This window comes from Seriola dumerili, unplaced genomic scaffold (genome assembly GCF_002260705.1).
Source record: "Seriola dumerili isolate Sdu_G_001 unplaced genomic scaffold, Sdu_1.0 BDQW01000415.1, whole genome shotgun sequence".
Lineage (NCBI taxonomy): Eukaryota > Metazoa > Chordata > Actinopteri > Carangiformes > Carangidae > Seriola > Seriola dumerili.
In genome coordinates, this window is record NW_019174670.1 from 526,913 (window position 1) to 553,626 (window position 26,714).

The 26,714-nt window shown below is 44.9% G+C and overlaps 1 protein-coding gene across 1 annotated transcript; it reads left to right on the plus strand.

Moving 5' to 3' along the window:
• Positions 1 to 24,516, plus strand: tg (thyroglobulin). The gene is made up of 48 exons (XM_022761555.1): positions 1 to 70; positions 661 to 769; positions 1,072 to 1,181; positions 1,445 to 1,552; positions 1,653 to 1,815; positions 1,943 to 2,046; positions 2,130 to 2,273; positions 2,413 to 2,598; positions 3,118 to 3,614; positions 5,028 to 5,415; positions 5,851 to 5,889; positions 6,629 to 6,859; positions 7,235 to 7,339; positions 7,777 to 7,854; positions 8,046 to 8,149; positions 8,418 to 8,529; positions 8,645 to 8,806; positions 8,955 to 9,146; positions 9,697 to 9,854; positions 10,307 to 10,457; positions 10,707 to 10,865; positions 10,956 to 11,099; positions 11,491 to 11,655; positions 12,559 to 12,662; positions 13,173 to 13,251; positions 13,355 to 13,549; positions 14,452 to 14,622; positions 14,715 to 14,798; positions 15,185 to 15,247; positions 15,448 to 15,585; positions 15,705 to 15,881; positions 16,802 to 16,916; positions 17,145 to 17,224; positions 17,330 to 17,476; positions 17,549 to 17,614; positions 17,743 to 17,877; positions 17,966 to 18,148; positions 18,236 to 18,440; positions 18,855 to 18,942; positions 19,083 to 19,233; positions 19,342 to 19,538; positions 20,113 to 20,268; positions 20,351 to 20,488; positions 20,973 to 21,160; positions 21,504 to 21,608; positions 21,794 to 21,934; positions 22,218 to 22,399; positions 24,401 to 24,516. Exons 1-48 carry the CDS (start codon positions 1 to 3, stop codon positions 24,499 to 24,501), a joined length of 7,068 nt encoding a protein of 2,355 aa, XP_022617276.1. The 3' UTR covers positions 24,502 to 24,516.
• The last annotated feature ends 2,198 nt before the right edge of the window (positions 24,517 to 26,714 follow it).

The following is a 26,714-nucleotide window of genomic DNA, read 5'->3' on the forward strand; positions in this document are numbered from 1 at the left end:
ATGGCTTGGCTGCTCGGCATCACCTGCATCCTGGTCTGCTGCCCGGAGCTGCTGCAGGGCAAAGCTTCAGGTAAACACACCTGGACCTACCTGTCTGTCTGTGTCTCTGCCACCTGTCTTCATCTGTGTCTGTTCTGTCTCATTTGAATAAGTTTGATGTTCCTCATTTTTCTAAAGTCAGTCTCTCAACTCTTCCCTCCTGTCTGTGGCTCTCGGCTCATTGGTTCCTCTTGAAGAAAGATCTGTAAGAACACTCACGACTGTTGAGTCTCACTCCTCAAACAGCTGATCGCTGTAGTTTTATCAAACCAACAGGAGGAAACAGCATTTGTTTATTAATGCACAGATTCTTTAAAACACCTGATCCACTCAGGTCCCGACCCGCCTCATCAGACTGAGCAGAGCGTGGACCCGGTCCGACTCGGATCCCGAGGCGGATCTCGTGTAGACCTGCTGTCGTGTTAAAGACGTCAGGATATTTGAGCGATAGCAACAGATTCAAATCAGCAGCTCCTCAGCTGATGATGAGGTCATCATGTGTAGCTGATGATGTCATTATTTACTATTTATGTATTCTCTCTGTCTTTATTCTCTGCTGTTGTTTACTGATGATGTCACTGTTTGTTGATGATGTCATTGTTTGCTAATGATGTTGTCTAGAGTATCAGCTGGAGTCAGAGACCCTGAGCCAATGTGAGCTGCTGAGGGGAGCGGCTGCTGCCAAGCAACAAAGTGTCATCCCTCACTGTTCAGAGGATGGCAGGTTCAGGTGTGTGTCTTTATTCAGAGTCTGAGAACATGATCAGCTGGTGATGATGACTCTACTCTTCCTCTTCAGATGTGTCATGTGACCCACCACACAGGTGGTCATTAACAGACCTCATGAGTCATAATCAGGCTGACCTCTGACCTCACCTCACTTGTCTGATGACAGATTATATGTTAATGAGATGAGACTGTGTTCAGTGTTTAGCATCAACGTCTTTTATATTTTTATTTACTCACTGAACTGTAAATTGAATATAAAGTGTGTGTGTGTGTGTGTGTGTGTGTGTGTGTGTGTGTGTGTAGACCTGTGCAGTGTAGTGGGCGGGGTCAGGAGTGTTGGTGTGTTGATGCTGAAGGTCAAGAGGTCGTCGGGACTCGAACCAACAGCTCTGCGCCTGACGTCGCTCGGTCCTGTAGGTTATTGTGATGTCATTTGATGATGTCATCATTATCTGTTTATTTCATTTTATTGATAATGAAAATAATAGTTGGTAATAATAATAATATCAAGATCATTTATTAAGTTCGAAAATGACAAAAGTTTGGTTTTAGAAGTGGGCGGGGTCATGAGATTATCTCTCTCTGTCTACTGTCTACTGCCCCCCCCCCCCAATCTACCTGTCTGCAGGTGCGTCTCCCTGCCAGCTGCAGTCGGTGCTGCGGTGTTCTCCTTCAGGTGTGTTTGAGGCGGTGCAGTGCGCGTCCAGCAGGGGGCAGTGTTGGTGTGTGGATCAGGACGGCATGGAGCTGTACGGGACGCGACAGACCGGGAGACCTCAGCGCTGTACGAGACACTGACACCTGAAACCTCCCATTGGTCTCTAGTTCAGGACTCACCAGTAACTGTTGTCTCCGCCCTCTTCTGTGTGACCTTTGACCTGCAGGTCCTGGCAGCTGTGAGGTGAGGGGGAGGCGGCTCCTCCACGACTCCGGATCTCCCTCCCCTCCTCAGTGTGCAGCCGACGGAGGCTTCCTCCCTGTTCAGTGTAAATTCATCAACATGACGGACAGGACAGAGCTGGACCTGCTGCACGCCCTCAACAGGTACACTCACCTGTCTGTCTGTCACAGGTACACTCACCTGTCTGTCTGCAGTAGGTACACTCACCTGTGTGTGTGTGTGTGTGTGTGTGTGTGTGTGTGTGTGTGTGTGTGTGTGTGTGTGTGTCGGGCTCCCAGAAGCCTTTGAGACATTCAGCAGTTTCAGGAAGTTGTTCCCGATGGTTTCCTCGTACTGTTTCTGTTCAGACAGCAGAGGCCGAGAGCTGGAGAACACAGGTACACACACAGACACATGATGATGATGATGGTGATGATGATGCTGACGATGATGATGATGAAGGAGTGTACATCCTGTCCAGGTGTGGAGCTCCTCCTGTCGGAGGTGTACGACTCTGCGTTCGCTGGTCTTCGGTCCGGTCGCTCCTTCTCTCAGACCAACATCTACAGAGTCCTGCAGAGGAGGATGCTGGGAGTTCGCCTCGCCCTCACCGGACACTTCAGATGTAAACCCACCTCAGCTGCATCTCACTGCTTTAGCATAGATTAATTAGCAGGTTAATTAATGTGTCAGGTGGAGGTGTGGCTCAGAGCTGGTTTGAACTGGTCTGAACTGGTTTAAACTGAGGCTCCTGTGTGTCTCAGGTCCCTCTCCCTGTGAGGAGGAGCGGCGGGCAGCGATGGCGGCGTCCAGTGTGTTTGTCCCGTCCTGTGAGAGCGGAGGCTCCTTCACCTCCACACAGTGTCAGCAGGGGGGGCAGTGCTGGTGTGTGGACCCCACAGGAAGAGAGCTTCCTGGGACACGACAGCACGGAGACGCCCTGGTCTGTGGTGAGTGTGGAGGAACAAGAGACATCCATCTGTCTCTGCTCTGTTCTTGTTTTCCTTTCTCCTCCTCTCTCTCCTCTCCTCTCTCCTCCTTTTTCATATCTTATCTATTCTCGTTTTATGCTCTATTTAATTTAGATTTGATTTTCCTCCTCTCCCCTCCTCCTCCTCTCCTTCTCTCCTCCTCCTCCTCTCCTCCTCCTCTCCCTCCTCTCCTCCTCTCCTCCTCTCCTCCTCNTTATCTATTCTCGTCTTATGCTCTATTTAATTTAGATTTGATTTTCCTCCTCCTCTCCTCCTCTCCTTCTCTCCTCCTCTCCTCCTCTCCTCCTCCTCCTTCTCTCCTCCTTCTCTCCTCCTCCCCTCCTCCCCTCTCCTCCTCTCCTCCTCTCCTTCTCTCCTCCTCTCCTCTCCTCCTCTCCTCCTCCTTCTCTCCTCCTTCTCTCCTCCTTCTCTCCTCCTCCTCCTCTCCTCCTCCTCCCCTCCTCCCCTCTCCTCCTCTCCTGTCTCCTCCTCCTCCAGGTTCAGGTCTTGCTGACTGTCCCTCTCAGCGTCGTCTGGCTCTGTCCCGGTTCTTCTCTGGTCCTGTTGCTCCTCCTCTCTTTGAGGCCTCCTCTGGCAGACCTCCAGCCTCCTGTCTCTCCCTGCTCCGGCCTCTTAGAGATCTCCTGCCGGCGGAGGCGGATCTGACCTCCTTCCTGTCTCACCTGGTCGAAGTCCTCCAGGGCCTCTTCCCCTCTGTGGGAGGGGCCCTGCAGGGTCTGGCTCGCGCCTCCCCCCGTCGCCTCCAGGAGAACCTGTTCGGAGGGAAGTTTCTGAAGAACGCTGCGGCCTTCAACCTCAGCGGGGCGGTGGGACCTCGAGGAGCTCCGGGCCTGGAGCGGCTCTTCTCTCAGAGCGGCCTCCAGAAGAACCGGGACCTGGTCCAGACCATCAGCAGAGCCCTGGAGGATCCTGCCTTCCTCTCCGCCCTCCGACACACACTGACGGGGCTCAGCGGCTCCGCCTCAGTGCAACAGGTCAGATAAAGCAGTCCTCCAACCTCTGCTCTGACCTCTGACCTCTGACCTCATACTTGACTGTGATGTCAGAGGGTTTTAGTTCAGACGGTGTCAGGGGATCTGCAGGTCCCAAACCTGATTCAGGTCCTTAACTCTCGGAGGTCTGAGGGTATGTCCTCCGGTTCTCCAGTATCTCTTTAATGGACTTTTCAAAGGTTGATATCACATGACGCCCAGGTGTTTATATCCCAGTGTTCACATCTGTCTCAGCTGCTTCTGTAATGACGCCCCTTTTTCACCCTCTTTGACCAGATGCTGAAAAACTGAAATTCTCCAAAACAAACTTCCCTGATGGTGATGAAGTGAAATGTGTTGACCAGAGTCTGAGCTTCATCAACAACAGAGCAGTGTATGAGTGAAATAGATGTTTAATAAAAGCCTGACATGAGATTTTGTAAAATCACTGAGTGGAAGCGTCGTCCGCCATTCTGCTTTAACCAGCTTTTAGAGACCTGCTTCGACGCCTTCCAGCTCCGGCTCTGACTCACGTACCATCTCACAAGAATATGAAACGGAAAGTGGAGAGTCGACAGATTCTAACAACGTCTGAACCAGATTTCTACTCTGTGTTCTCACAGAGATATTAACAGGAACACCCGTCCTCCTCACAGGGTTAAAAAGTGTGATATAGTGAAGGGAAACAGTAGGATAGTTGTGACTGTGCCACAGGAGGCTGTTTGATCCTTTTTTATAGAGTTTCAGTCGGAGCCACCAGAGATAGTAGAAAACGCTGTCACTGCTGCTCATCAGCTCACAATGAACAGGTCAAGATGAAACAGTTCAACCATCTTCAGCTCAGGACAAAGCAGCAGACGGTCTCGCTCTCCTCGTCACTGTCGGTCAGGTTTACATTAAAACTATGGAAGGTGATGCCAGTGGCAGCTCTTAATTTAGATGAGGAGGGCACCTGTCACACTTCATATTCTTAAAGCTCCTCCAGTGTAAAGGTCTCTGTCCATGTGTAGTGTGATTATAGATCAGGTCTAGCTTCTATATTAATACTGTGAAAGTATCAAAGCCTCAGTCCACAGAGAAATGCACACAGCCTGTATTCAGAAACTGAGCCTTAAAACCAGCCGTCAGGACTTCTGGAACTTTGTGATGTCACAACAAAACAGTCACCAAGCCCCGCCCACCTGGACCCACCATCCAAACCTTACAAGATTTGGTTTCTCTGAGTGTTTTTACCTGAAATCTGCTTTATTTTTATTGGATCAGTCAGAAAACAGTCAGCCAATCAGAAGAGAGGCTCAGAGCCTCCTCTCTTCAGATTGGGTAAAGTGTTGGATGGATGGACTGAAATCAGACAGGAGGGGTCAGAGGTCAAATATCCAGTGATCCTGTGCTTCATTAGATTCTTGTTGTTTTCAGGTCCTGACTCCTCTGCTTCGTTCCTGCTCTGGTGAGGAAGAGGAGGAGGATGCAGCGGCCATCTTTGTTCCCAGCTGCACGTCCAACGGTGGTTTCCAGGAGGTTCAGTGTCAGGGCGGAGAGTGCTGGTGCGTCGACGCTCAGGGTCTGGAGGTCGCAGGGTCGCGGACCTTGGGTCGTCGGCCTCGCTGTCCGTCCCGCTGTGAGAGAACAAGAGCGACGGCGCTGAAGGTGAAAGGAAACATGGCAGCTGGAGCTGAAATCCACATCCCAGCATGCTCAGAGGACGGAGACTTCCTGCCGCTGCAGTGTGTCGGGTCACGCTGCTTCTGTGTGGACGCTGAGGGGAAAACAATGACTGCAGGGCCAACAGGGGGCCCCGTCAGCTGTAAGATATCTAATGTTAAACAGGCCGACTGTCACTGAGAGATAGCTGCGAAAGATTTAGATGCTTAAATATTGTTTTTAATTTAGGGGAATAACAAAGAGAGCTGTAGGGAACATCTCAAACCATCTGTTCCTGACAATTAGACAAATATTTTATAATAATAATAATACGTTTTTTTCCTTTAAATTGAAAATAAATTTTTGATGCTAAAAGAGGAAAGAAGAAATCTCTGGTTGAACTGGTCACAACCTGTAAACCAAACTGCTGATATGGGGCGAAGTTTGTCCTGAGGGTGGCGCCAGAGGGAAGATGGTGTAGTCATTCAAATCTAAAGGGTTCGTCCTCTGAAGAGAAGGAACGAGATCAGAACTGTTGTTTTAGTTTCCTTCACTTCGAGTCCAGTCGTGTTCTAGTGTTTGTCTTTCTGCGTTTCAGGTCCAGAGAGAAAAACTCAGAAGCTCCAGTCGTCTGCAGGTCAGTTAAAAACTTTGATATCAACCCTGAAGAACAAACAGACGTTTAGATTCTTTGACTGAGTCCAAGACAAACTGCTGTCGAGCTCTGACTCTTGCTCTGTACAGAGGCCTGTAGCCTGAAGGCGGTCAGCTGTCGTTAAGTGATGATACGGTGCAGCAGTATCTGAGTGTGTTCACAGATGAATCTGAGGAAGAGCCAATACAGAAAACAAAGCTGTGTCACTTCGGCTTCAGTAAACACAGAACACATCAGAGTTATATTCAGATAGATAGAACATCTTAAACTCAACCGTGTCACAGAAAGGTAACGGCAGAAGATCACCTGAGCAGCGGTCTGTCACACAGGTGTTTTCTAACGCTGCATAATTAAAAAATGTTTCCTCTGAAGATTTTTTTGTGTTTTTAAAAATGATTGTTAATTGAATGACAGAGCTCATCAAAGAGCCGTGAAGGAAACGTTCATGTGACGACAGAACGAAGTGAAACTGCTCTGACGTCGGTTTGTGTCTCTGACAGTGACAGAGTGAGACACCTTCTCTTATCTGATCTTTTTCATGGAGGTGATACTCTGTGTAACTTACCTGTCATCTCTGTGTTACTCTGTATAAACATCTATAAGAGTCACTGTTGACGCGCTGATAAAATGTTCAGCCATTAGATTGAATGAATGTAACGTTAATTAGAGCTGGATGCTAACCTGTTAGCCACACTAACCAGAGCTTGATGCTAACTTGCAGGTGGGTGCTCTCAGGTGTATGCTGAGGTCACAGCGTTCAGAGAGGAGGTGAAGAGCATCATCACTCTCTCTAACTCCTCCCACCTGCCGCTGGGATACGGATTCCTATTGGCTGAAGGTCTGCGTCTGACGCCCGAGGAGCTGCAAGTCAGCCAATCAGAGGAGGAGATGCAAATTTCTGATAGCCTGCTGAGCCGATCCAGAGCTGCTCTGCGATTGGCCGCTTACTCCAGTGAGTCAGCCGTCAGATGAAGACGAATGTTTCTGGAAAAGAACTGGAATTTAATCAGATTCACTTTGATCTGCACCTGATTAACACATGCTGATCTGATTCAGTGTGACATCACTTCCTGATGATGTCATCACGATACACTGTAGACAGGAAGTGATCACAGTTGAACACTGCTGATCTCAGCACGTTCAGTTCAGGTCCTGATTTTGTCTGATTGGTGATTTAGTGATTTCACTTTCTGGCTGATTGATAATATATGAATATATTAATAAACCTGATAGATGGTGATCCAACAATCAAGCTGCAAAACCAGATCACGGTTGAGATAAAACTGTTTGTGGTTGGGTCACTGATGTTGTTGTTGTTGTTTTCCAGCTGTCCAGATGTTCCTGCCTCCTCGCCGTCGTTCCTACCAGCCGTTCACTCCTCAGTGTGATGCTGACGGACGCTGGCTGCTCACTCAGTGTTACCACAGCACAGGTACGTTTGTACCTCTGTACTGCGACGTGATGAATTCTCTGACCTCTGACCTTCACCATCACAAATAAATACCGTGTTGTCAAACTGATGAAGATGTTTTCTTGAGCTGCGGTGCGTTGAGCTCTCGGGCCACCGTCGTATTCCCCTTTTGATTCCACCACTTCTCAAAGTGAAATATATTCAAACGATTTCACAGCTGTAGTTACTAGTTACTTTGCAGATTAAGTCTAAATGATCAATTATTTATTTAATCTTTGCTTCGATCACTCATTTAATCAATAGGTTATTTTGACCATCAGTCCTGAGGTGATGACCTCACTCCCCAGGTGTGAAACTCACATTGGTCCTCACAGAGGTGGATGTACAAGAACACACACTCATACGTCTGTGTGTGTGTGTGTGTGTGTGTGTGTGTGTGTGTGTGTGTGTGTGTTCAGGTCAATGTTGGTGCGTTGATGAAGATGGAGAATACATCACTGACTCACTGAGCAGCCGCTCACTCAGCCTGCCCAAATGTAAGATCACACACACACTTTAAAAGCTTTATTTAAATCCACCTTTTACAACTATACAGATAATTACATCACCTTCTCCGTCAGATAAAGTCACAGATAAGTCTCTGTGTGTGTGTGTGTGTGTGTGTGTGTGTGTGTGTGTATGTGTGTGTGTCTGTGTGTGTGTGTGTGTGTGTGTGTGTGTCCTGCAGGTCTGACTCGCTGTCAGAGAGCTCAGGCTCACTCTCTGCTCTCTGGTTGGATGAAAGGCTCTGACGTCACCACAACCTCACCTTACCACCCGAAGTGTGAGGAGGTAGGAACACACACACACACACACACACACACACACACACACCTACCTGAAGATCGTCTGGTCCTCCACCTTGTTTCCGCTCTTCAACCTGTTGGAGATGCTGCAGTTGATCATGTTGATCACATGATCAGCATCGCTGCAGCTTTACACTGACTTGAGAAAAATTATTTTACTCGTTAAAATAAGGTTACATTCTGTCTAAACTGTGTGTGTGTGTGTGTGTGTGTGTGTGTGTGTGTGTGTGTGTGTGTGTGTGTGTGTGTGTCAGGATGGTCGTTACTCTGTGCTGCAGACAGGAGGTGCTGCAGGCTGGTGTGTGAACCCTCTGACCGGAGAGACGTTACAGACGGCAACACCGAGCGCCGCCGGACAGCTGACATGTACACACACATACACACACACGCACACACACTCACACACACACGCACACACGCTGCTGTCAGTGATGCATTCACTGCCACACTTCACTCTGTAAATGTTGGGTGGTGTGTTCAGGTCCCAGCTGGTGTGAGCTGCAGGGTCTCCAGTGTCGCCCCGACGGCTCCTTCATCCCGTTGCAGTGTGATGTCACTTCCTGTTGGTGTGTCTCTGTGGACGGACAGGAGGTGGGCGGGACCAGGACACTGCGACAGACGGGACGGACGCCATCATGTGATCGTAGGTCCTTATTGTCGCTCGGGTCAGAGACTTGGTGGTTGTTGTATTTGTTGTCAGTCTGGTCACAGCAGCACCTGGTGGCCGTCAGAGGAACTGCAGCTTTGACCCAGGCTTCTGATTGGTCCACGCTTGTCCTGCTCCTCTCCAGGTCCTCTCTGTCCAGACCCTGATGTTACCCATGGTGCACTGGTCTGCCGCCCGATGGCCGATGGTCGTCAGAGCTGTGATCTCGTCTGTCACCGTGGTTACCACAACTCACTTCCTGTCAGCAGCTTCCTGTGTGAGACTGGGAGTCGGCGATGGGACGGAGAAAACAAACCTCTGAGTGGAGCCTGTCAGAGTGAGACCTCTGACCCTGCTGTTTCTAAAGCTGATCTCTGCTGAGTTCATCCAACACGTTTTAGATTTCCTTTGTTTCACTTCATTCCCAGTTCAAGCTGCAGACACTTGATCCATCACAGTCTCTGTTCACAGCAGACACTGGAGTGAAAGAATATTTCATTTGTAGTTAATCAGCTAAAACATAAAACACACTGTTGTGGTCTTTTTAACACTTTAACTTAAGAGCATCATGAATCAGTTTTGGCCACTAGAGGGCAGAAGAACTTGGAATCATTAGAGTCAATATCAATACAATTGATTTAAAATCTGAATGTTTTCAGCTTTTGCTCTCCATATATATATTTATACATATTTTTTTATTTTATTTATTTTTTATTTTATTTTTATTTAGCACAGTCATAGGATCCTCCAACATTTGACTGCACACACTCTGACACCTTTGAACCCTTAAATACGTGTGTGTGTGTGTGTGTGTGTGTGTGTGTGTGTGTGTGTGTGTGTGTGTGTGTTCAGTCTCTCAGCCCCTGCAGTCCGTGTCGTCCTCTCAGCTCTGGTTGTTATCGTCGTCCTGCTCTCAGATCAGCAGTTTACAGTCTGTGTTGTTCAGCGCGATGACCAGCAGGGGGCTCTGCTCCGTACAGGTAAACACACTGGACTACACCACACCCACCAATACCACCTGACACTGCTGTGCTACACTGTGTCTGTACACTCCATGTATGTGTAATGTGTAGCTCTCACATGCAGAACAAAATGCGTAGAATCAGTTTCTGTAGAACCTGGACTCTGATAGTTCAGAGTCCGGCCGACCCCCCCGAGCAGAGCAGAGCAGAGCAGAGCAGCTGTTGTCAGACGGATTTCATTCAAGAAGTTCATGAGAAATTTGCAAAAAAAAAGCTCAAAAGTGTTGAAACTTCACAACATTAAAAAGCCTGGACTTATTCCTCCACCATCCTTTTCATGTCCAGAGGTTTGAGTGAAATCCTGTTTTTAAATAAATCCTGCTTCATGTAACTTCAACCTGACACACTGTTCATCACATGCAGCCCCGAGCTGCTGCAGAAACTGGGTCTGGATCAAATGTTCGTTTGAAGTAAATCTGAATGAGTGTGAAGCAACATGAACTGTGTGTGTGTGTGTGTGTGTGTGTGTGTGTAGCTCCCCGTGTCGGGCCGCTCCGTGTCGGTGTGTGACGACGCGTCGGTGCGTCTGCAGTGTGACGGTGACGAGTCACTGAAGTTAACAATCAGATGGAGCGCCGCCCTCTCTGACCTCCCGACCTCTGACCTCCCCGACCTCCATGACATCGGTGAGCAGAGACAGACGAGGTCGTTGACCTGTCACACTGAGGAAGGAGACGTCTGTCATCTACAAATAAATCTGAACACATTCAGTGAAATGAAACATCTGATTGTTTAAGTTAAAATAAACATTTGTTTGTCGTCACTGTCTGTAGAAGATCCTGGTTCTGGATCCTGGTTCTGGATCCTGGTTCTGGATCCTGGTTCTGGATCCTGGTTCTGGATCCTCATGTTGATGTGTGTTTTTTTTAAACCAGGTCTGTTCCTGAACGAGTCCAGACTCCTAGAAGGAGTTCGGAACCTTCTGGGTAATATCCAGTCAACGCTCACATCAGAGCCCAAACTGGTTTCTACGACGACACCAAGCTTTGGCTGTTCCCATGGTTACCAGCTGGCCAGTGACAGTGAAGGTTGCGGTGAGTCTCTGCAGGTTTCTCTCCGTCTCTGCAGGTCTCTGTCCTGTCGCGGTCTCATGGTTTAGTTTCTCTCCGTCTCTGTTTCGGCAGTTGTTTGTCCTGCTGGGACTTTCTCCAGGGAGGGGGCGTGTCTTCTGTGTCCTCTGGGAACCTATCAGGATGAAGAGGGGCGGGATTTCTGCAACAAGTGTCCCAGAGGTTCCTCACCTGCTGGAGCGTCATCTGTCAATCAGTGTGAGTCAGAGCTTCAGTAACTTTAGTAATTTTGATCTAGAGCTGCAGCGATCAATCGATCAGTTGATTGATGAAAATAGACTTTAAGAACGGATTGAAATGTTTCAGGCTTTTTAACTGACAGGTGAAGTTAAAACATTTTATTTGATAAAGAACATTTAGAGAAGTTTGTATTCATGTTCATATATATATTTAACTTTGATCAGGGTTTTTATAACTGGACAAATCCCCGTTAATATGTGTTAATATGTTAATATATAATTTAGTTATATATCGTATTTTAATTTTATACGTTTTATATCATGTATTTCTACCCTTGCTTATTATGTAATATCAGGTCATCACTTATTTCATTTGACCTGTCTGTGATTTACCTGTGTCTGTGCGTCAGGTGTGACGGAGTGTCAGAGGCGGGGCCTGCGGTGTTCAGAACGTGGCGACTTCCTGTCAGCACAGCCTGACTTCCTGTCTGGCAGGTGGAGGTGTTTCAGCAGCGAGGGGGCGGAGCTTGAGTGGACCATCAGCGACAAACCTCTGACTGACGAGGAGTGCTCAGGTGAAGACGCAGCAGCCAATCAGAGAACAGCTCTGTTTTTTTGGTGTGAAGTTGTTTTCTATGAAGCACTTTGTAATGTGTGTGTGTGTGTGTGTGTGTGTGTGTGTGTGTGTGTGTGTGTGTGTGTGTGTAGTTCTCAGCAGGTTTCAGGCTGTTCCTGGATCAGATTTGATTTTTGGAGCTGAAGATACTGAAGTCTTGAAGACGATGACCTCTGACCTCAAAACCTGTGTCCAAGGTGAGACACACACACACACACACACACACACACACACACACACACACACACACACACACACACACACACACACACACACACACACAGTTCTTAGGTATTTTTATGTGTTTTAATTTAATGTACCTTTATTGTTTATTAAATTTATCTGGTGTCAGATTTAAAATGTGAGATGAGACTCGTCATGAATTAAACAACCTGAAACTGTAGAAGGTGATTAAACTTTGACCTTGACGACATTAGCCCCGCCCTGCAGCGCCCCCTGCTGTGTGTACACTGTCATCTACAATTTGTTAACGTGAAACAATTCTCACTATTTTATTGGTAACTGATAATCCATAAATCTGTAAAATAAGACGTTTTGTGTATTCAGTGTCCTTTTTTTCTTAGAGATAAATAAATTAAGTCATTTATGATTAAAGATTTAATGGTGAACAAGTGTTTTCTTTAACTGTGGCTGTGTGATGTTTTTATGAGACTTTATTAAACATTAAAATCAGGGGGAAATGGTTCCAAACCAGCTGCTGTAGAACAGTGTAACCTGCTGTTCTGGTTAATCACACATTTTTTCTTCTCATGTGTTTTTCTGATCATATTTTAAACTTTAGCAACATTTTAAATGCTGTGAATATTTGAACATTTTCATTGTTACTGGTTGTTTCTCTCAGCGTGCGCAGCGGAGCCGTCCTGCCACCATGTGGCGCTGTTCAACACGCAGTGTGAACTGTACAGCACACACACACTGAACACACTCTGCAACACCTCCCAGCAGGTACACACACACACACACACACACACATACACACAAACTGGGATGACAATAACACCTCAATAACAGTTTGTTTACATTGATGAAAACGAATTATTAAGTAAATAATTAATTACTGTTACGTAATTTATATTATTATGTTTCTATCATAGAATGTTTATTATAATATCTCCGTAAGTATTTTATTTATTAAGTGTAAATACTTTCAGATCTGACTCTGTGACTGTTTTCATCTCAAAATGTGACGCACCGACTCTTTAAATGTTTCAACTTGAGCTGTAAGAAGCAAATTAACATTTAAAAACATGTTGTTGACATTAATTCAAAACCTTGTCACAAGTTTAAAACACTGAAACTCAAACGTCTCTCCTCAGAGGAGCTGCTTAGTTATTACTGACAGGTCAACATGACAGTGTTGTAACTATTGTGTGTGTGTGTGTGTGTGTGTGTGTGTGTGTGTGTGTGTGTGTGTGTGTGACTCTTCAGACTAGTGGGTTTCTGGGTAATCCTCAGGCCGAGATGTTTGATTGGCTGAGCTGCTCTCTTAGAGTGAGGGGCGGAGCTTCAGATATGCTGGTCATCAGGAAGAAAGGTACTGTTACCATGGCAACACTCAAACACTCCTGTAACCTCAGTCTGTCAGCGTTCAGTCCGACAGGTGTGTTCAGACAGGACTGTGTACCTGTGTGTTTCAGGGGCGGAGTTTTCCTCGCAGCAGCAGCAGAGGTTTGTGAGGATGACGATGAGGAAGGTGATCTCAGGTGTGTTCAGGACTCAGGTGTTCTCCGGACGGACCTCCCTGTCTGACGCTCATCGTTTCTGTCAGGACGGCTGCAGCCGCGACACCTGCTGCAACGGATTCATCCTCAACCAGAACAGCCTGAACGGAGGTACGTTACCATGGAGACAGGAGCGCTTAACATACATGTGTAATTGAACGAATACGTTGAGTGAATGAATTAATGAGAATAATAAGTAATGAGAGTGACATTTACTGTACGGGTCAAAAAAGTAAAAAATAAAATAAAATAAATAAAAATAAATTTTTAGCCTGAAGTTTGATGACTTTTCCTAAAATGACCAAAAATACACAAATATGTTTAAAATATTATAATATTTTATACTTTTGTTCAGTTGCTACAAATGTTTGTACATTGAGGCTGTTCAGGTCAAATCTGACCCGTATCTACTGAAGTGGATTGTAGATCCACAGATATTAGATTTGTGGGTCAGATGAAGGAACATGGAGGTTTTAGGGGATCTTGAAACTGTGAAACTGTACCTGCCATGTCTGTGTGTATTTGTTATGGGACAGTGGTGACAGAGTTCAAGGGGGACCTCGACACTGTCACCAGAACTGTCTGTGTTCCCGCCACATCTGCCCAGGTTCCCCCAGAGACAGGCACCTGCTGGTCTTTGAAGGGTCATGGGGGGGGGGGTCATTATAAAGGTACCTGAGCTGCCACTTCACTGACTGAGGTTCTGGCAGCAGACAGACTGTGCAGTAGATGTTTCTCTCCAAAATCCAGTGATGAAAACCTAAAGAATACTCTCTCCTTGCTCTGACACATTAATTAAGGATTAATCCTCCATGTATTAATGTCAGAGAGGCTGTTTATACTTTCTACATAGATCTGTAGTTCAAGATTCACTACAGACACTTATTATGAGGGAGTTCTTACTGTGATGTGGAGGCAGAAACATGAACAGTATGTGAGGGTTAAGTAAATGAAAGAATTGAATGGATGAATGAATGAATGTCTCATTTCCCTCTATGCCCCACCCCCCTCAGGTTCTCTGCTCTGTGGTTGGCTGAGAGCTCCGTCGGTCTTAATGTGTGGTGACCAGGACTGGGACGTGATTGGACAGGGAACAGCCAATCGTATCTGTGGGGCGGAGCTAACCTACAACATGCAGCAGGGGACCTTCGTGTTGGACTTTGGAGGAGAGACGTTCACCATAGGTGAGAAAATCAAACGAGTGAAGCAGGAAACAGACGTCACCATTCAGACAGGAAGTAGTTTCCTCTGACTCTGTTTTCGATTCTCTGTCTAGCTGATTCTGCTCTGCCCGCCGACAGTAAGAACAAGGACTACCAGGCCTCCATCGTCAGCTTCCAGGCCGTCTACCTGAACTCTGGTACCTGACCTCTGACCTCTGATATTAACCCTAACTCTCACTGTTCAAACAGACTGTGTGTAATGTAGGAAAAACCCATGCTGTCTGTTTGTGAAGTTTAACTGTGACATCACAGTTAATAGTTTGGTTGACCTGTGATGTCACCTGTTGTATGATGTCACTCCAACATGTTAAAGTACAGTGTGTTGACGTGATGAGGATCAGTGTCATACTCACTGTGTAGACAGCATTAGGTCTGTGACCTTTGACCTCTGACCTGCTGTGTATGTACATGTGGGCGGAGCTTCTTCTGCAGGTGTTTGTTTGTAGCAGGACAGCAGAGTAAAGATGGTCGTCCCTCATTGCTGACTGGCTCTCACTTTGTTTATTTGTCTGTTGTTTGTCAGACCCAGCAGTCGCTTCTGGTTCTTCATCGTGTGCAGCAGCAGAAGTCAGTCCTCCTCTGGACGGTACTGAGTACACACACACACACACACACACACACACACACACACACACACACACACACACACACACACACACACACAAAACCTTTTCTTTAATGTGACATGAAAACATCAGCTGTGTGGAGCGATGATGAGGAGGCTGAACCTTCATCACATTAACATCACGTCTGATTCATCATCTTCATTTTCATTCATCTGTTCAGGGTCAGTGCAGCAGAAGTTTGAGTCTCTGTCAGAGGACGATGTCCTCGTGGATCCTCAGAGGAATCTCTCCACACTTTCCTTCTGGCTCAACAAAAAGAACTACAACTCCCAGCAGGCACTGCTCTGGTGTCTCTCACGTACGACTGAATCTTCTGGACTAGTTTGTGTTCCTCTGGCCTGAGAGTGTTTTCTCACAGGGGGTTGTTAAAGGTGATATAAACACACTTCAGGTGTGGTTGTTGTGTTTGTGTTTCAGGTTGTGACGAGGAGCAGCGCTGCTCTGTCGCCGACCTCAGAGACGCCGACTCACCAGGTTTCTTCAGCTGCTCCTTGTATCCCGACAGCAGAGTTTGTGGAGCGTACGACAAACCACTGAGACGACCCTGCCGCCTCCTGCTGGACAGGACGCCCAACAACACCCACAGCAAGAAGGGTATTTACACTCACGCTGCTGCTGTTCAGCTCCTGAGACGATCAAGGGACAGAAACACTAAGAAAGATGAGACGAGTGAATCCTCAGTGTGAACAGTTGGTGTCTGAGCTGCAAACAGATCGTACACAGTCACTGGACAAGGAGGAAGGACGGCCAGTTCTACTGTAGGAAATAGAGATAAATCACAGAGCCGGGGGAAGCCGGGGGTCAGAGTCTGAGATTAAAGTTGTAAATTTAGAATAAAACAGTGTTTGTTTGTTTTATGTGAAATACGTGGTCACTGTATATACTGGGCTATAGGCTGAGAGTGGACCTCATGTAAAGCTCTAGTTTAAAGGCTGTTTGTGGGAATACCAGAGTTCACAATCTGAGTCAACAGAAACAGTCTCTGCTCATTTAGAGTAACAATAAAACGTCAGCAGCACGGGCCGGTGCAGGTCAGGAATCAACTGTGATTCACAAAAGAATTAGCTAATTTCAGACTTTATGATCTCAGAAAATATCTGAGTTCTTTTCTTGTAAATGTACGACTTTAATCTTGTAGTATTTTATCAGAATATAACCCCCTCCGCCAGCTCTGTTATTTATTAGTTTTTACAGTGGCCCTCATACACCGCCGTAAGAAGCAGCTGTAAAACTGTGAAGTCATTTTTCAGAGTTTCACAAATCCCGTGACATTGAGCCAATTGAAACAGAACATGAAAATACCTTTTGAATATTAGACGTGAGTTTTATGTGAGTGAGAGAATAAATAAATAAATAAATACACATTGTGAAAGTGTCAGTGTTGTTTCAAAAACTTTATTCCTAAAGTGAAACTCAGATCAGGTAGATACAGAAATGATAATGAAAATGATTAGCTCCATATAACAGCAGCTTCAGCAGGTTCTCTGCAGGTTAACCTGTGACTCTGTGTTCAGTGGATCTGTCCGGACCAGTGAAGAGTTTCTACCAGAGAGTTTCCTTCCAGAAGATGGTTTCTTACTCCGTCCGCAGCCGAGTCAGTCTGAGAGACAACGCACCGCTGTCTGAGGGGTAACAACACACACACACACACACACACACACACACACACACACACACACACACACACACACACACACACACACACACACACAGTGAAAAAAGACTGTGGGTCTTCAAAAAGGTGCTGAACGCTGTGATAGAATGTATGTGTGTGTGTGTGTTGTATGTGTGTGTGTGTGTGTAGAATGTGTGTGTGTGTGTGTGTGTGTGTGTGTGTGTGTGTGTGTGTGTGTTCAGGTTCATGGAGTGTGAGCGGCGTTGTGATGAGGATCCTTGTTGCCGTGGTATCGGCTTCGTCCAAGACACCAAATCACCAGGTAACCACGGTTTTAATGTTAATGACCGTTGATTCGGTTGTGTGGAAGTTTATTAACAACGTGTGTGTGTGTGTGTGTGTGTGTGTGTGTGTGTGTGTGTGTCAGGTGGTTCAGACGTGGTGTGTCTGTCTCTGATTAGTCTCGGGGTTCAGACCTGTGGTGAAGACGACACGACGACCTGGAGGACTCAGGACTGCAGACCATCTGTAGTGAAGACCACACCAGACCCCTTCGGCTGGTACCAGAAACCTGGTACTCAGCACACACACACACACACACACACACACACACACAGAGTTTAATCTGAGCTGTTTGTGTTCTCAGTGAATCAGTGGAGTTCTTCTCCTGCTCTGTGTCCTCCATTCAACCTGCCACCAACCAGAGACAACGGTGAGACTGTACTACTGCAGTATCAGTAGTACTGCAGTACTACTGCTACTACTACAACTACTACCACTACTACTGCTACTACTATTACTACTACTACTGTTACATGTGCATGAACATTTGTGTCTCAGTGTCTCTGGAAGAGTGGCGTCTCCTCCCTAAATCATCAGTCCTGGTCGACCCGTCTGTCTCTACGTATGATGTCATCCATGTAAGCCGTGACATCAGCACTGACCGGGACAAAACCAGGGACTGGTGTCTCCATGGTAACCACAAAAAAACAGAAACGTCTCCTTGTGTTGTACTTCATATGATTCAGGGTTTATCATTACCTTTCTGTTCACTTCCTGTCAGCCTGCCAGGAGGCGGAGTCTTGTGTCGCCGTGTCACTCCGTGAGACGGAGTCCGCCACTCGCTGTGTCCTGTACCCTGACACCACAGCTTGTGGGCTAAGCTCCGCCCCCGGCTCCTCCAGACCCACCACCTCCTGCAGGCTGGTCATCAGAGAGCCCGCCCCTCACGTGTACCTGAGGACAGGTGAGCCAGTCAGCCAATCACAGCAGAGAGCAGCACTTACAGGTCAAAGGTTTGAACTGACCTGGCTGCGTGTTTTTCTTTCTTCAGAACAGTTGCTGCCGGTTACGACCGTCTCCATCCCAGGTCATGGGATCCTGCAGGGTGTTGCCGTGGAAACAGCCCTGGGCTCAGAGCGGAGGACGGTCGTTCAGTTTCTGGGAGTCCCATACTCCCGTCCACCAATAGGATCACTCCGTTTTGAAGAGGCTCAGCCAGCTGATTGGACAGGAACCTTGGACGCCACCAAACCACGGTACCTACCTGTCTGTCACCTACCTGTCTGTCATCCACCTGTCTGTGTCATCGACCACCAATCACAGCAATCACAGTTGTTCATACATCCAGTGATGGAAAGTACTTTTACTGTAGTACTGTAGTGTACTTGTGTAAAGTACCTCATCATTGTAAGTATTTCAGTATGTTGCTCATGGACCACAATGCAACACAGGACAGACATTAACACACCAGGTAACCACACCTGACACACCTGAGAGTGAGAGCTGTCACATCAGCAGCTGTTATAAATGAGATGGAACAGGTGACGACGACAGGTAGATGAACAAAGTGACATCACACTGTCATCATCATCCACGTGTCTCTGTACTGCATCAGTGTTAATAATCCAGTAACATGTAGCGGAGTGTTGCGTGTTGTGTGTGTCCTTCAGTCCCAGTTGTGTCCAGCCTGGAGACATGGAGTCCTCGTCCTCCAGTGAGGACTGTCTCTACCTGAACGTCTTCGCTCCTGCTGCTGTGGTGAGTCCTCGTCACTTCAGATCACAGAAACTCACTTCACAAACATTAAAAACTTTATGATGTCTAAATCCATCATTAAATATATTGAATATATAATGAAACTTTGAGGAAACTCACCTGTTGACATTTGTGTGTGTCAGAGGGGGCGTGTCCCAGTCCTGGTCTTCTTCTTCAACCCGTCAGCCAATCAGAATCCAGGATTGCTGGATGGCTCCACCCTTGCTGCTGTGGGCAATATCGTCGTGGTAACAGCAAACTACCGGACCGCAGCCCTGGGATTCCTGAGCACAGGTAAACACACACACACACACACACACACACACACACACACACACACACACACACACACACACACACACACACCTTCCTGAATGACTCACACCTTTGTCTCATCTCCAGGTGAGTCTGGTCTCCGTGGTAACTACGGGCTGTCGGACCAGGAGGCGGTGCTTCACTGGGTTAACGCCCACATCTCCCTGATGGGCGGAGACAACACAAGAGTGACGGTGGGGGCGGAGCGTCGTGGTGCTGACATCACCAGCCATCACCTCCTCTCCTCGTCCTCGCCTCCTCTGTTCCAGCGCATGATGCTGATGGTGAGAAACATCTGATGATCACTCTCCTCTTCTTTTCCTCTCTCTCTGTCTGTCTCTCTCTCTCTGTCTGTCTCTTTCTCTTTGTCTGTCTTTGTCTCTCTCTCTCTCTCTCTCTGTCTGTCTTTGTCTCTCTCTCCCTATCTCTCTGTCTGTCTGTCTTTGTCTCTCTCTGTCTGTCTTTGTCTCTCTGTCTCTCTCTCTGTCTGTCTTTGTCTCTCTGTCTCTCTCTGTCTGTCTTTGTCTCTCTCTCTCTATCTCTCTGTCTGTCTTTGTCTCTCTCTCTGTCTTTAATGGGATAAAAATGGGTGGAATGGAATTTGGGGTCAAACGTTATGTTGACAACCATGAAAAGCAGCAAAGAAACTGAGCTGAGTGAATTCACTTCATATGAATTTAATACAACAAATAATAATAATAAATCATAATGATAGTTGAAATTCATCTTGACATTTACAAAGTCTTCGTCATCATCAGATGTTGACAGGTTCTGTAGAAGCAGCAGTCTGGATGTAAACAGCTGATTTATGTTTACGTCCTGTGTTTTTGTGTAACTCTTCTTCTTCTTCTCCTGCAGGGCGGTTCTGTGTTTTCTCCATCACTGGTTCAGACTCCCTCCTCCTCCAGGCGTCAGGCGCTCGATCTGGCTGAAGAACTGGGCTGTGTGACCTCTGACCTCGCGGCCTGCCTCAGAGCAACACCTGTTCATGCTCTCAATGCTGCTCAGACCAAGGTAGAGTTAAAAATCCAGGTGAGTCTGTCAGGATCAGAGTCCAGGTTCCTGCAGATCTCACCTGTCCTCTGTGTCTCTGCAGCTGTTGGCGTTCAGTGGTCCATTCAGGTCCTGGTCTCCGGTCCGTCTGTCGGACTCCCTGTCCACCTTCTACAGAGTCGATCTGCTGCTGGGAACATCAGAGCATGACGGGCTGATCGGCCGAGCTCGCAGGATAAAGGTCAGAGGTCACAGGAAGTCACACAAATCTCTCCACAATAAGACTCAGTTTGAAACAGTGACGTAAAAAAGAGTCACTCTTCACCTTAGAAATGATAGTTTGACAAAAAAAATACTAATTTCATCTGGAACTTTGAGTCACGGAGAAGACAGTGGAGCTCCGAGCTGTTGTCAAATGATTCTACATAACATAGACATGAAGGACATAAACAACATAAACAACATAAAGGACATAAACAACATTAGGAACATAAACAACATAAAGGACATAAACAACATAAAGGATATAAAAAACATAAGGAACATAAAGGACATAAGGGACATAAAGAACATAGAGGACATAAAGAACACAAAAGACATAGAGGACATAAGGAACATAAAGGACATCGAGGACATAAAATAAAGTATGAACCAGACACTGTGATTTGAAACTTTAACAAACGGGAATCGTTCAGTGACTGAGTTGTCTTGTTCTCTTTGTTCAGGACTTTGAGGCTCTTCAGGGGCGAGCTGATGGTAAAACAGCGTTTTATGAGGCGCTGAGTCGCTCGCTGGGCGGAGAGAAAGGAAGTGACATGCTGAAGGAGGCGGCGGCCTGGTTCTACTCTTTGGATCACAGTACTTCACCTGCAGGATACAACCTGTTCTCCAGAGCGCTCAACAACGCCACCAGGTCAGAACCCCCTGATCACATCTGTAAAACAGCTGTACACATCAGATCAGCTGTTTGAATGTCTTGCTCAAACTTTGACTTCCCTGTTAGAACCTGGTTTCACCTGGTGTGACCTGGTGTTACCTGGTTTAGTCCTGACCTGAACTTTCTCCAAACCTTTTCTTATTAAATAAAACAAAGACGTCAAAATGTTTGTAAACACAAACAGCTGGAAAATAAAATACAGATTTAATGCGGTGACCTGATTTCAATCGGGACTGATCAATATTAGATATTGATCCAGTATCTGATGGTTGTTGATGCTCTCAATTACTACACACTCACTCACTCTGTCTCTGTGCAGAGATCTGTTCATCGTCTGTCCCACGCTGCAGATGGCTAGCCACTGGGCTAACAGCAAAGCTAACGTCTTCCTGTATCACCAGCCCGCCACAAGCGCTCACGACAGGTACCTGACACGCCCACTAACAGGCCCCTCCCTCATCACAGTTCACCTGTTCTCTACACTCAGTGTCTACTTCATAACATTTTGATCCAGGTGAAGATGCAGTTGAAAGCTCCTGGATCATTTAGTCTGTTTCCAAGCTGTCCTGATCAGCACTGATCAAACATATTGATTGGTTCTGTCTGCAGGGCCGATGTGTTTGTTCCTTTGGATGTTCAGCTTGTGTTCGGGACTCCTCATCATCCAATCAGCTCTCAGCGTTTCACCTCCTCTGATCGACGCCTCTCTCTGGCCGTGATGACCTATGTCTCCAGCTTCGTCAGGACAGGGTGAGTTGCTCGTTATACTAGGCGGGGCCGAATCTACCTGGCCATGCTGCCCAGGTAGAGGAGTCCATGTTTGGGACACGTTTTCCTCGTCAGATATTTCTTCGACAAGTTTCCATGGTAGTATTTGTTGACGTTGGGATGAGGGGTCACTTTGGTTGTTCAAAAACAGCATCTGATGTTGGGAACATCTGATTGGTTCTGACCGCTCTGGTAAATCTAAACCAGGTGACTCCATCAGGACAGGTGAGATAATGAAGTTAATTTTTCCTGTTTTTTTTCTCAGTAACCCGAACCTGTCCCGGGTGTGGGGGGAGTCAGTTTTGCCCCGCTGGCAGCCAGTCCAGTCCTCTGAGGCCCCGCCCAGCTACCTGCAGCTAAGCCCCGCCCTCGTCAATCAGCAGGGTCTGAGTCAGAGATCCTGCTCATTCTGGAGCCACCTGGGACCCAGACTGATGGGACTGACAGGTGAGAGTACACAGGGTCACAGAGACAGAGTCCACTCCACTAGACTCTACTCTACTTTTCTCTACTTTACTGTACTCTACTGTTCTCTACTATACTGTTCTCTACTGGATTCTACTGTTCTCTACTAGACTGTGCTCTACTTTACTGTATTATACTGTTCTCTACTGGATTCTACTGTTCTCTACTAGACTGTGCTCTACTTTACTGTATTATACTGTTCTCTACTGGATTCTACTGTTCTCTACTAGACTGTGCTCTACTTTACTGTATTATACTGTTCTCTACTGGATTCTACTGTTCTCTACTAGACTGTGCTCTACTTTACTGTATTATACTGTTCTCTACTGGATTCTACTGTTCTCTACTAGACTGTGCTCTACTTTACTGTATTATACTGTTCTCTACTGGATTCTACTGTTCTCTACTAGACTGTGCTCTACTTTACTGTATTATACTGTTCTCTACTGGATTCTACTGTTCTCTACTAGACTGTGCTCTACTTTACTGTATTATACTGTTCTCTACTGGATTCTACTGTTCTCTACTAGACTGTGCTCTACTTTACTGTATTATACTGTTCTCTACTGGATTCTACTGTTCTCTACTAGACTGTGCTCTACTTTACTGTATTATACTGTTCTCTACTGGATTCTACTGTTCTCTACTTTACTGTACTCTATTGTTCTCTACTATACTGTTCTCTACTGGACTCTACTGTTCTCTACTTTAATGTACTCTACTGTTCTCTACTTTAGTGTTTTCTACTTTACTGTACTATACTGTTCTCTACTGGACTCTACTGTTCTTTACTCGACTTTACTGTTCTCTACTGGATTCTACTGCTCTCTACTTTACTGTACTCTACTGTACTATACTGTTCTTTTATTTACTGTACTTTACTATTCTCTACTTTACTGTTTTCTACTGGACTCTACTGTTCTCTACTTTACTGGACTCTACTGTACTCTACTGTACTCTACTGGATTCTACTGTTCTCTACTTTACTGTGCTCTACTGTACTCTACTGTTCTGTTATTTACTGTACTGTACTGTTATCTTTACTGATCTCTACTTTAATGTTCTCTACTTTACTGTAATCTACTGTTCTCTACTTTACTGTACTCTACTGTTCTCTACTTTACTCTTCTCTACTGTTCTCTACTATACTTTTCTCTATTTTACTGTACTCTACTTTACTGTACTCTATTGTTCTCTACTATACTGTTCTCTACTGGACTGTACTGTTCTCTACTTTACTGTTCTCTACTGGACTCTACTGTTCTCTACTTTACTTGACTCTACTGTTCTTTACTTTACTGTACTCTACTGGATTCTACTGTTCTCTACTTTAATGTACTCTACTTTTCTCTTATTTACTGTACTCTACTGTTCTCTACTTTACTGTTCTCTACTGTTCCTTACTTGACTCTACTGTTCTCTACTGGACTCTACTGTTCTCTACTTTGCATTACTCTACTGTTCTCTATTTTACTGTTCTTTAGTGGACTCTGCTGTTCTCTACTGGATTCTACTGTTCTCTACTTTACTGTGCTCTACTGTACTCTAGTGTTCTCTTATTTACTGTACTATACTGTTCTCTACTTTACTATTCTCTACTGTTCTATATCGGACTCTACTGTTCTCTACTTTACTGGACTCTTCTCTACTGTACTCTACTGAATTCTACTGTTCTCTACTTTACTGGACTCTACTGCACTCTACTGTTCTCTTATTTACTGCACTCTACTGTTCTCTACTATACTGCTCTCTACTCTACTGTACTCTACTGAACTCTATTGTTCTCTACTTTACTGTTCTCTACTGTTCTGTACTCTACTGTTCTCTACTGGACTCTACTGTTCTCTACTTTACAGTTCTCTACTGTTCTCTACTCTACTGTACTATACTGTTCTCTTCTGTACTCTACTGGACTCTACTGTTCTCTACTCTACTGTTCTACTGAATCTACTTTTCACTGACCTTACGTTTTGTTTCCTCCAGCTGAGTCGGGGGCGGAGCCTGTCCAACCTGCGCTGACCCCTGAGCTCCCAGTGGCCTCACCATCCAGCCAATCACAGGCAGAGAAAGACGCCTACAGTTAAACAAATGACATCACAGCATCAAGAAAAACAGTTTTTGTTTCTGTTGATCCAGTTTCTTCTAAATCATCAATAAAAGCATCTTAAACTCTGACTCTGACTCCAGCATCTCTCTACTGACACAAGGTTCATGAACATCACCAGGGTTACTACAGGTCATCCTGAGAGCTGCATGAACCAAAGTTCAGCCTCAACAATCAAGAGAAGTGAAAACCAAGTTATTGATTATGGATGTTTTAACAAGATCAAATCTCTATATAAATGATTGATGGATGAATGAAACCTTGTTGATTTAAGTAAAAGACTTAAAGACAAGTATGTGAGGGGGAGTGTTTACCTTGACTGATAGGTGTCTCAGCCAATCACAGGTCTTGTATCGCCAAGACTCCAGCCATTTATGATCTAAAGTAAAGTACACAATGAGTCAACATGTGACCTCACACAACGACATGAATTGAAAAACTTTGTTAGACTCATCTGAATGAAATCTGAAGGAGATGTAAGCAGACTGGTCAAGATCTTTAATGTTTCTGTTTAGAGTTCAGTCTTCTCTTCCTGGTTGTATGATGTCATCTGTTTCTCCTGAGAAAAGTCATCTTTGAGGCTGCAGAACAAATTAAAGAAAGTAAATGTGTTGATGTGTGAAAAAATATTTAAGTGTAGAAACATCCTGAAGCATTAACTACCATTTAACAAAATGCCTCAAATGTTTTTTCGTAAATTAAAATTAGTTTTAAAGGACAATGTAAAGTCTAATGTGACCAGAAAATTAATACGCAATGTGAAGGTCCTCCCTTCTGTGTCACCTCTACTGGCTGTTTTTTTAAACATACACAATTGTTTAGTATTCAAGAAGAGACATGATTCAATACAGTGGAGGTCAGCTGGCTTCTGTCATGTAAAAATGACTACATCATCAGCATACAACTGAATATTCATGTTTAACAAGCCTGAGGTAAGTCATTCATATAATGCCTTACTATATTATGGCATTTTTCTGACTTTTTATACCTTACTATACTATGACTTTTTATGCCTTACTATACTATGACTTTTTAGACCTTACTATTACTACGACGTTTTTATGACTTTTTATGCCTTACTATACTAAGACCTTTTTATGACGTTTTATGCCTTTTTATGCCTTACTATACTATGTCGTTTTTTTTACTTTTTATGCCTTACTATACTATGTCGTTTTTTTTTAATTTTTATGCCTTACTATACTATGACTTTTTATGCCGTAATATACGTTGTCGTATTTATGACTTTTTATGCCTGAATATACTATGTTGTTTTTTATGACTTTTTATGCCTTACTATACTATGACTTTTTATGCCTTACTATACTATGACGTTTTTATGACTTTTTATGCTATACTATACTATGACGTTTTTATGGCTTTTTATGCCTTACTATACTATGACTTTTTATGCCTTACTATATTATGACGTTTTTATGACTTTTTATGCTATACTGTACTATGACGTTTTTATGACTTTTTATGCCTTACTATACTATGACTTTTTATGACTTTTTATGCCTTACTATACTATGACTTTTTATGCCTTACTATACTATGACATTTCTATGACGCTTTATACCTTACTATACTATGACGTTTTTGTGACTTTTTATGCCTTACTGTACTATGATGTTTTATTGACTTTTTATGCCTTACTATACTATGACTTTTTAATGACCTTTTATCTCTTACTTTATTATGACTTTTTATGCCTTAATATACTATGTTGTTTTTTTGACTTTTTATGCCTTACTATACTATGACTCTTTATGCCTTACTATACTATGACGTTTTTATGACTTTTTATGCCTTACTATGTTATGACTTTTTTTGCCTTAATATACTATGACTTGTTATGCCTGAATATACTATGTCGTTTTTTTTTACTTTTTATGCCTTACTATACTATGACTTTTTATGCCTTGCTATACTATGACGTTTTTATTACTTTTTATGCCATACTATACTATGACGTTTTTATGACTTTTTATGCCTTACTATACTATGACTTTTTATGCCTTACTATACTATGACGTTTTTTTGACTTTTTGTGCCTTACTATAGTATGACTTTTTATGCCTTACTATACTATGACGTTTTATGTCTTACTATACTAAGACGTTTTTATGACTTTTTATGCCTTACTATACTATGACGTTTTTTTTTATTTTTTATGCTAACCTTTATTTG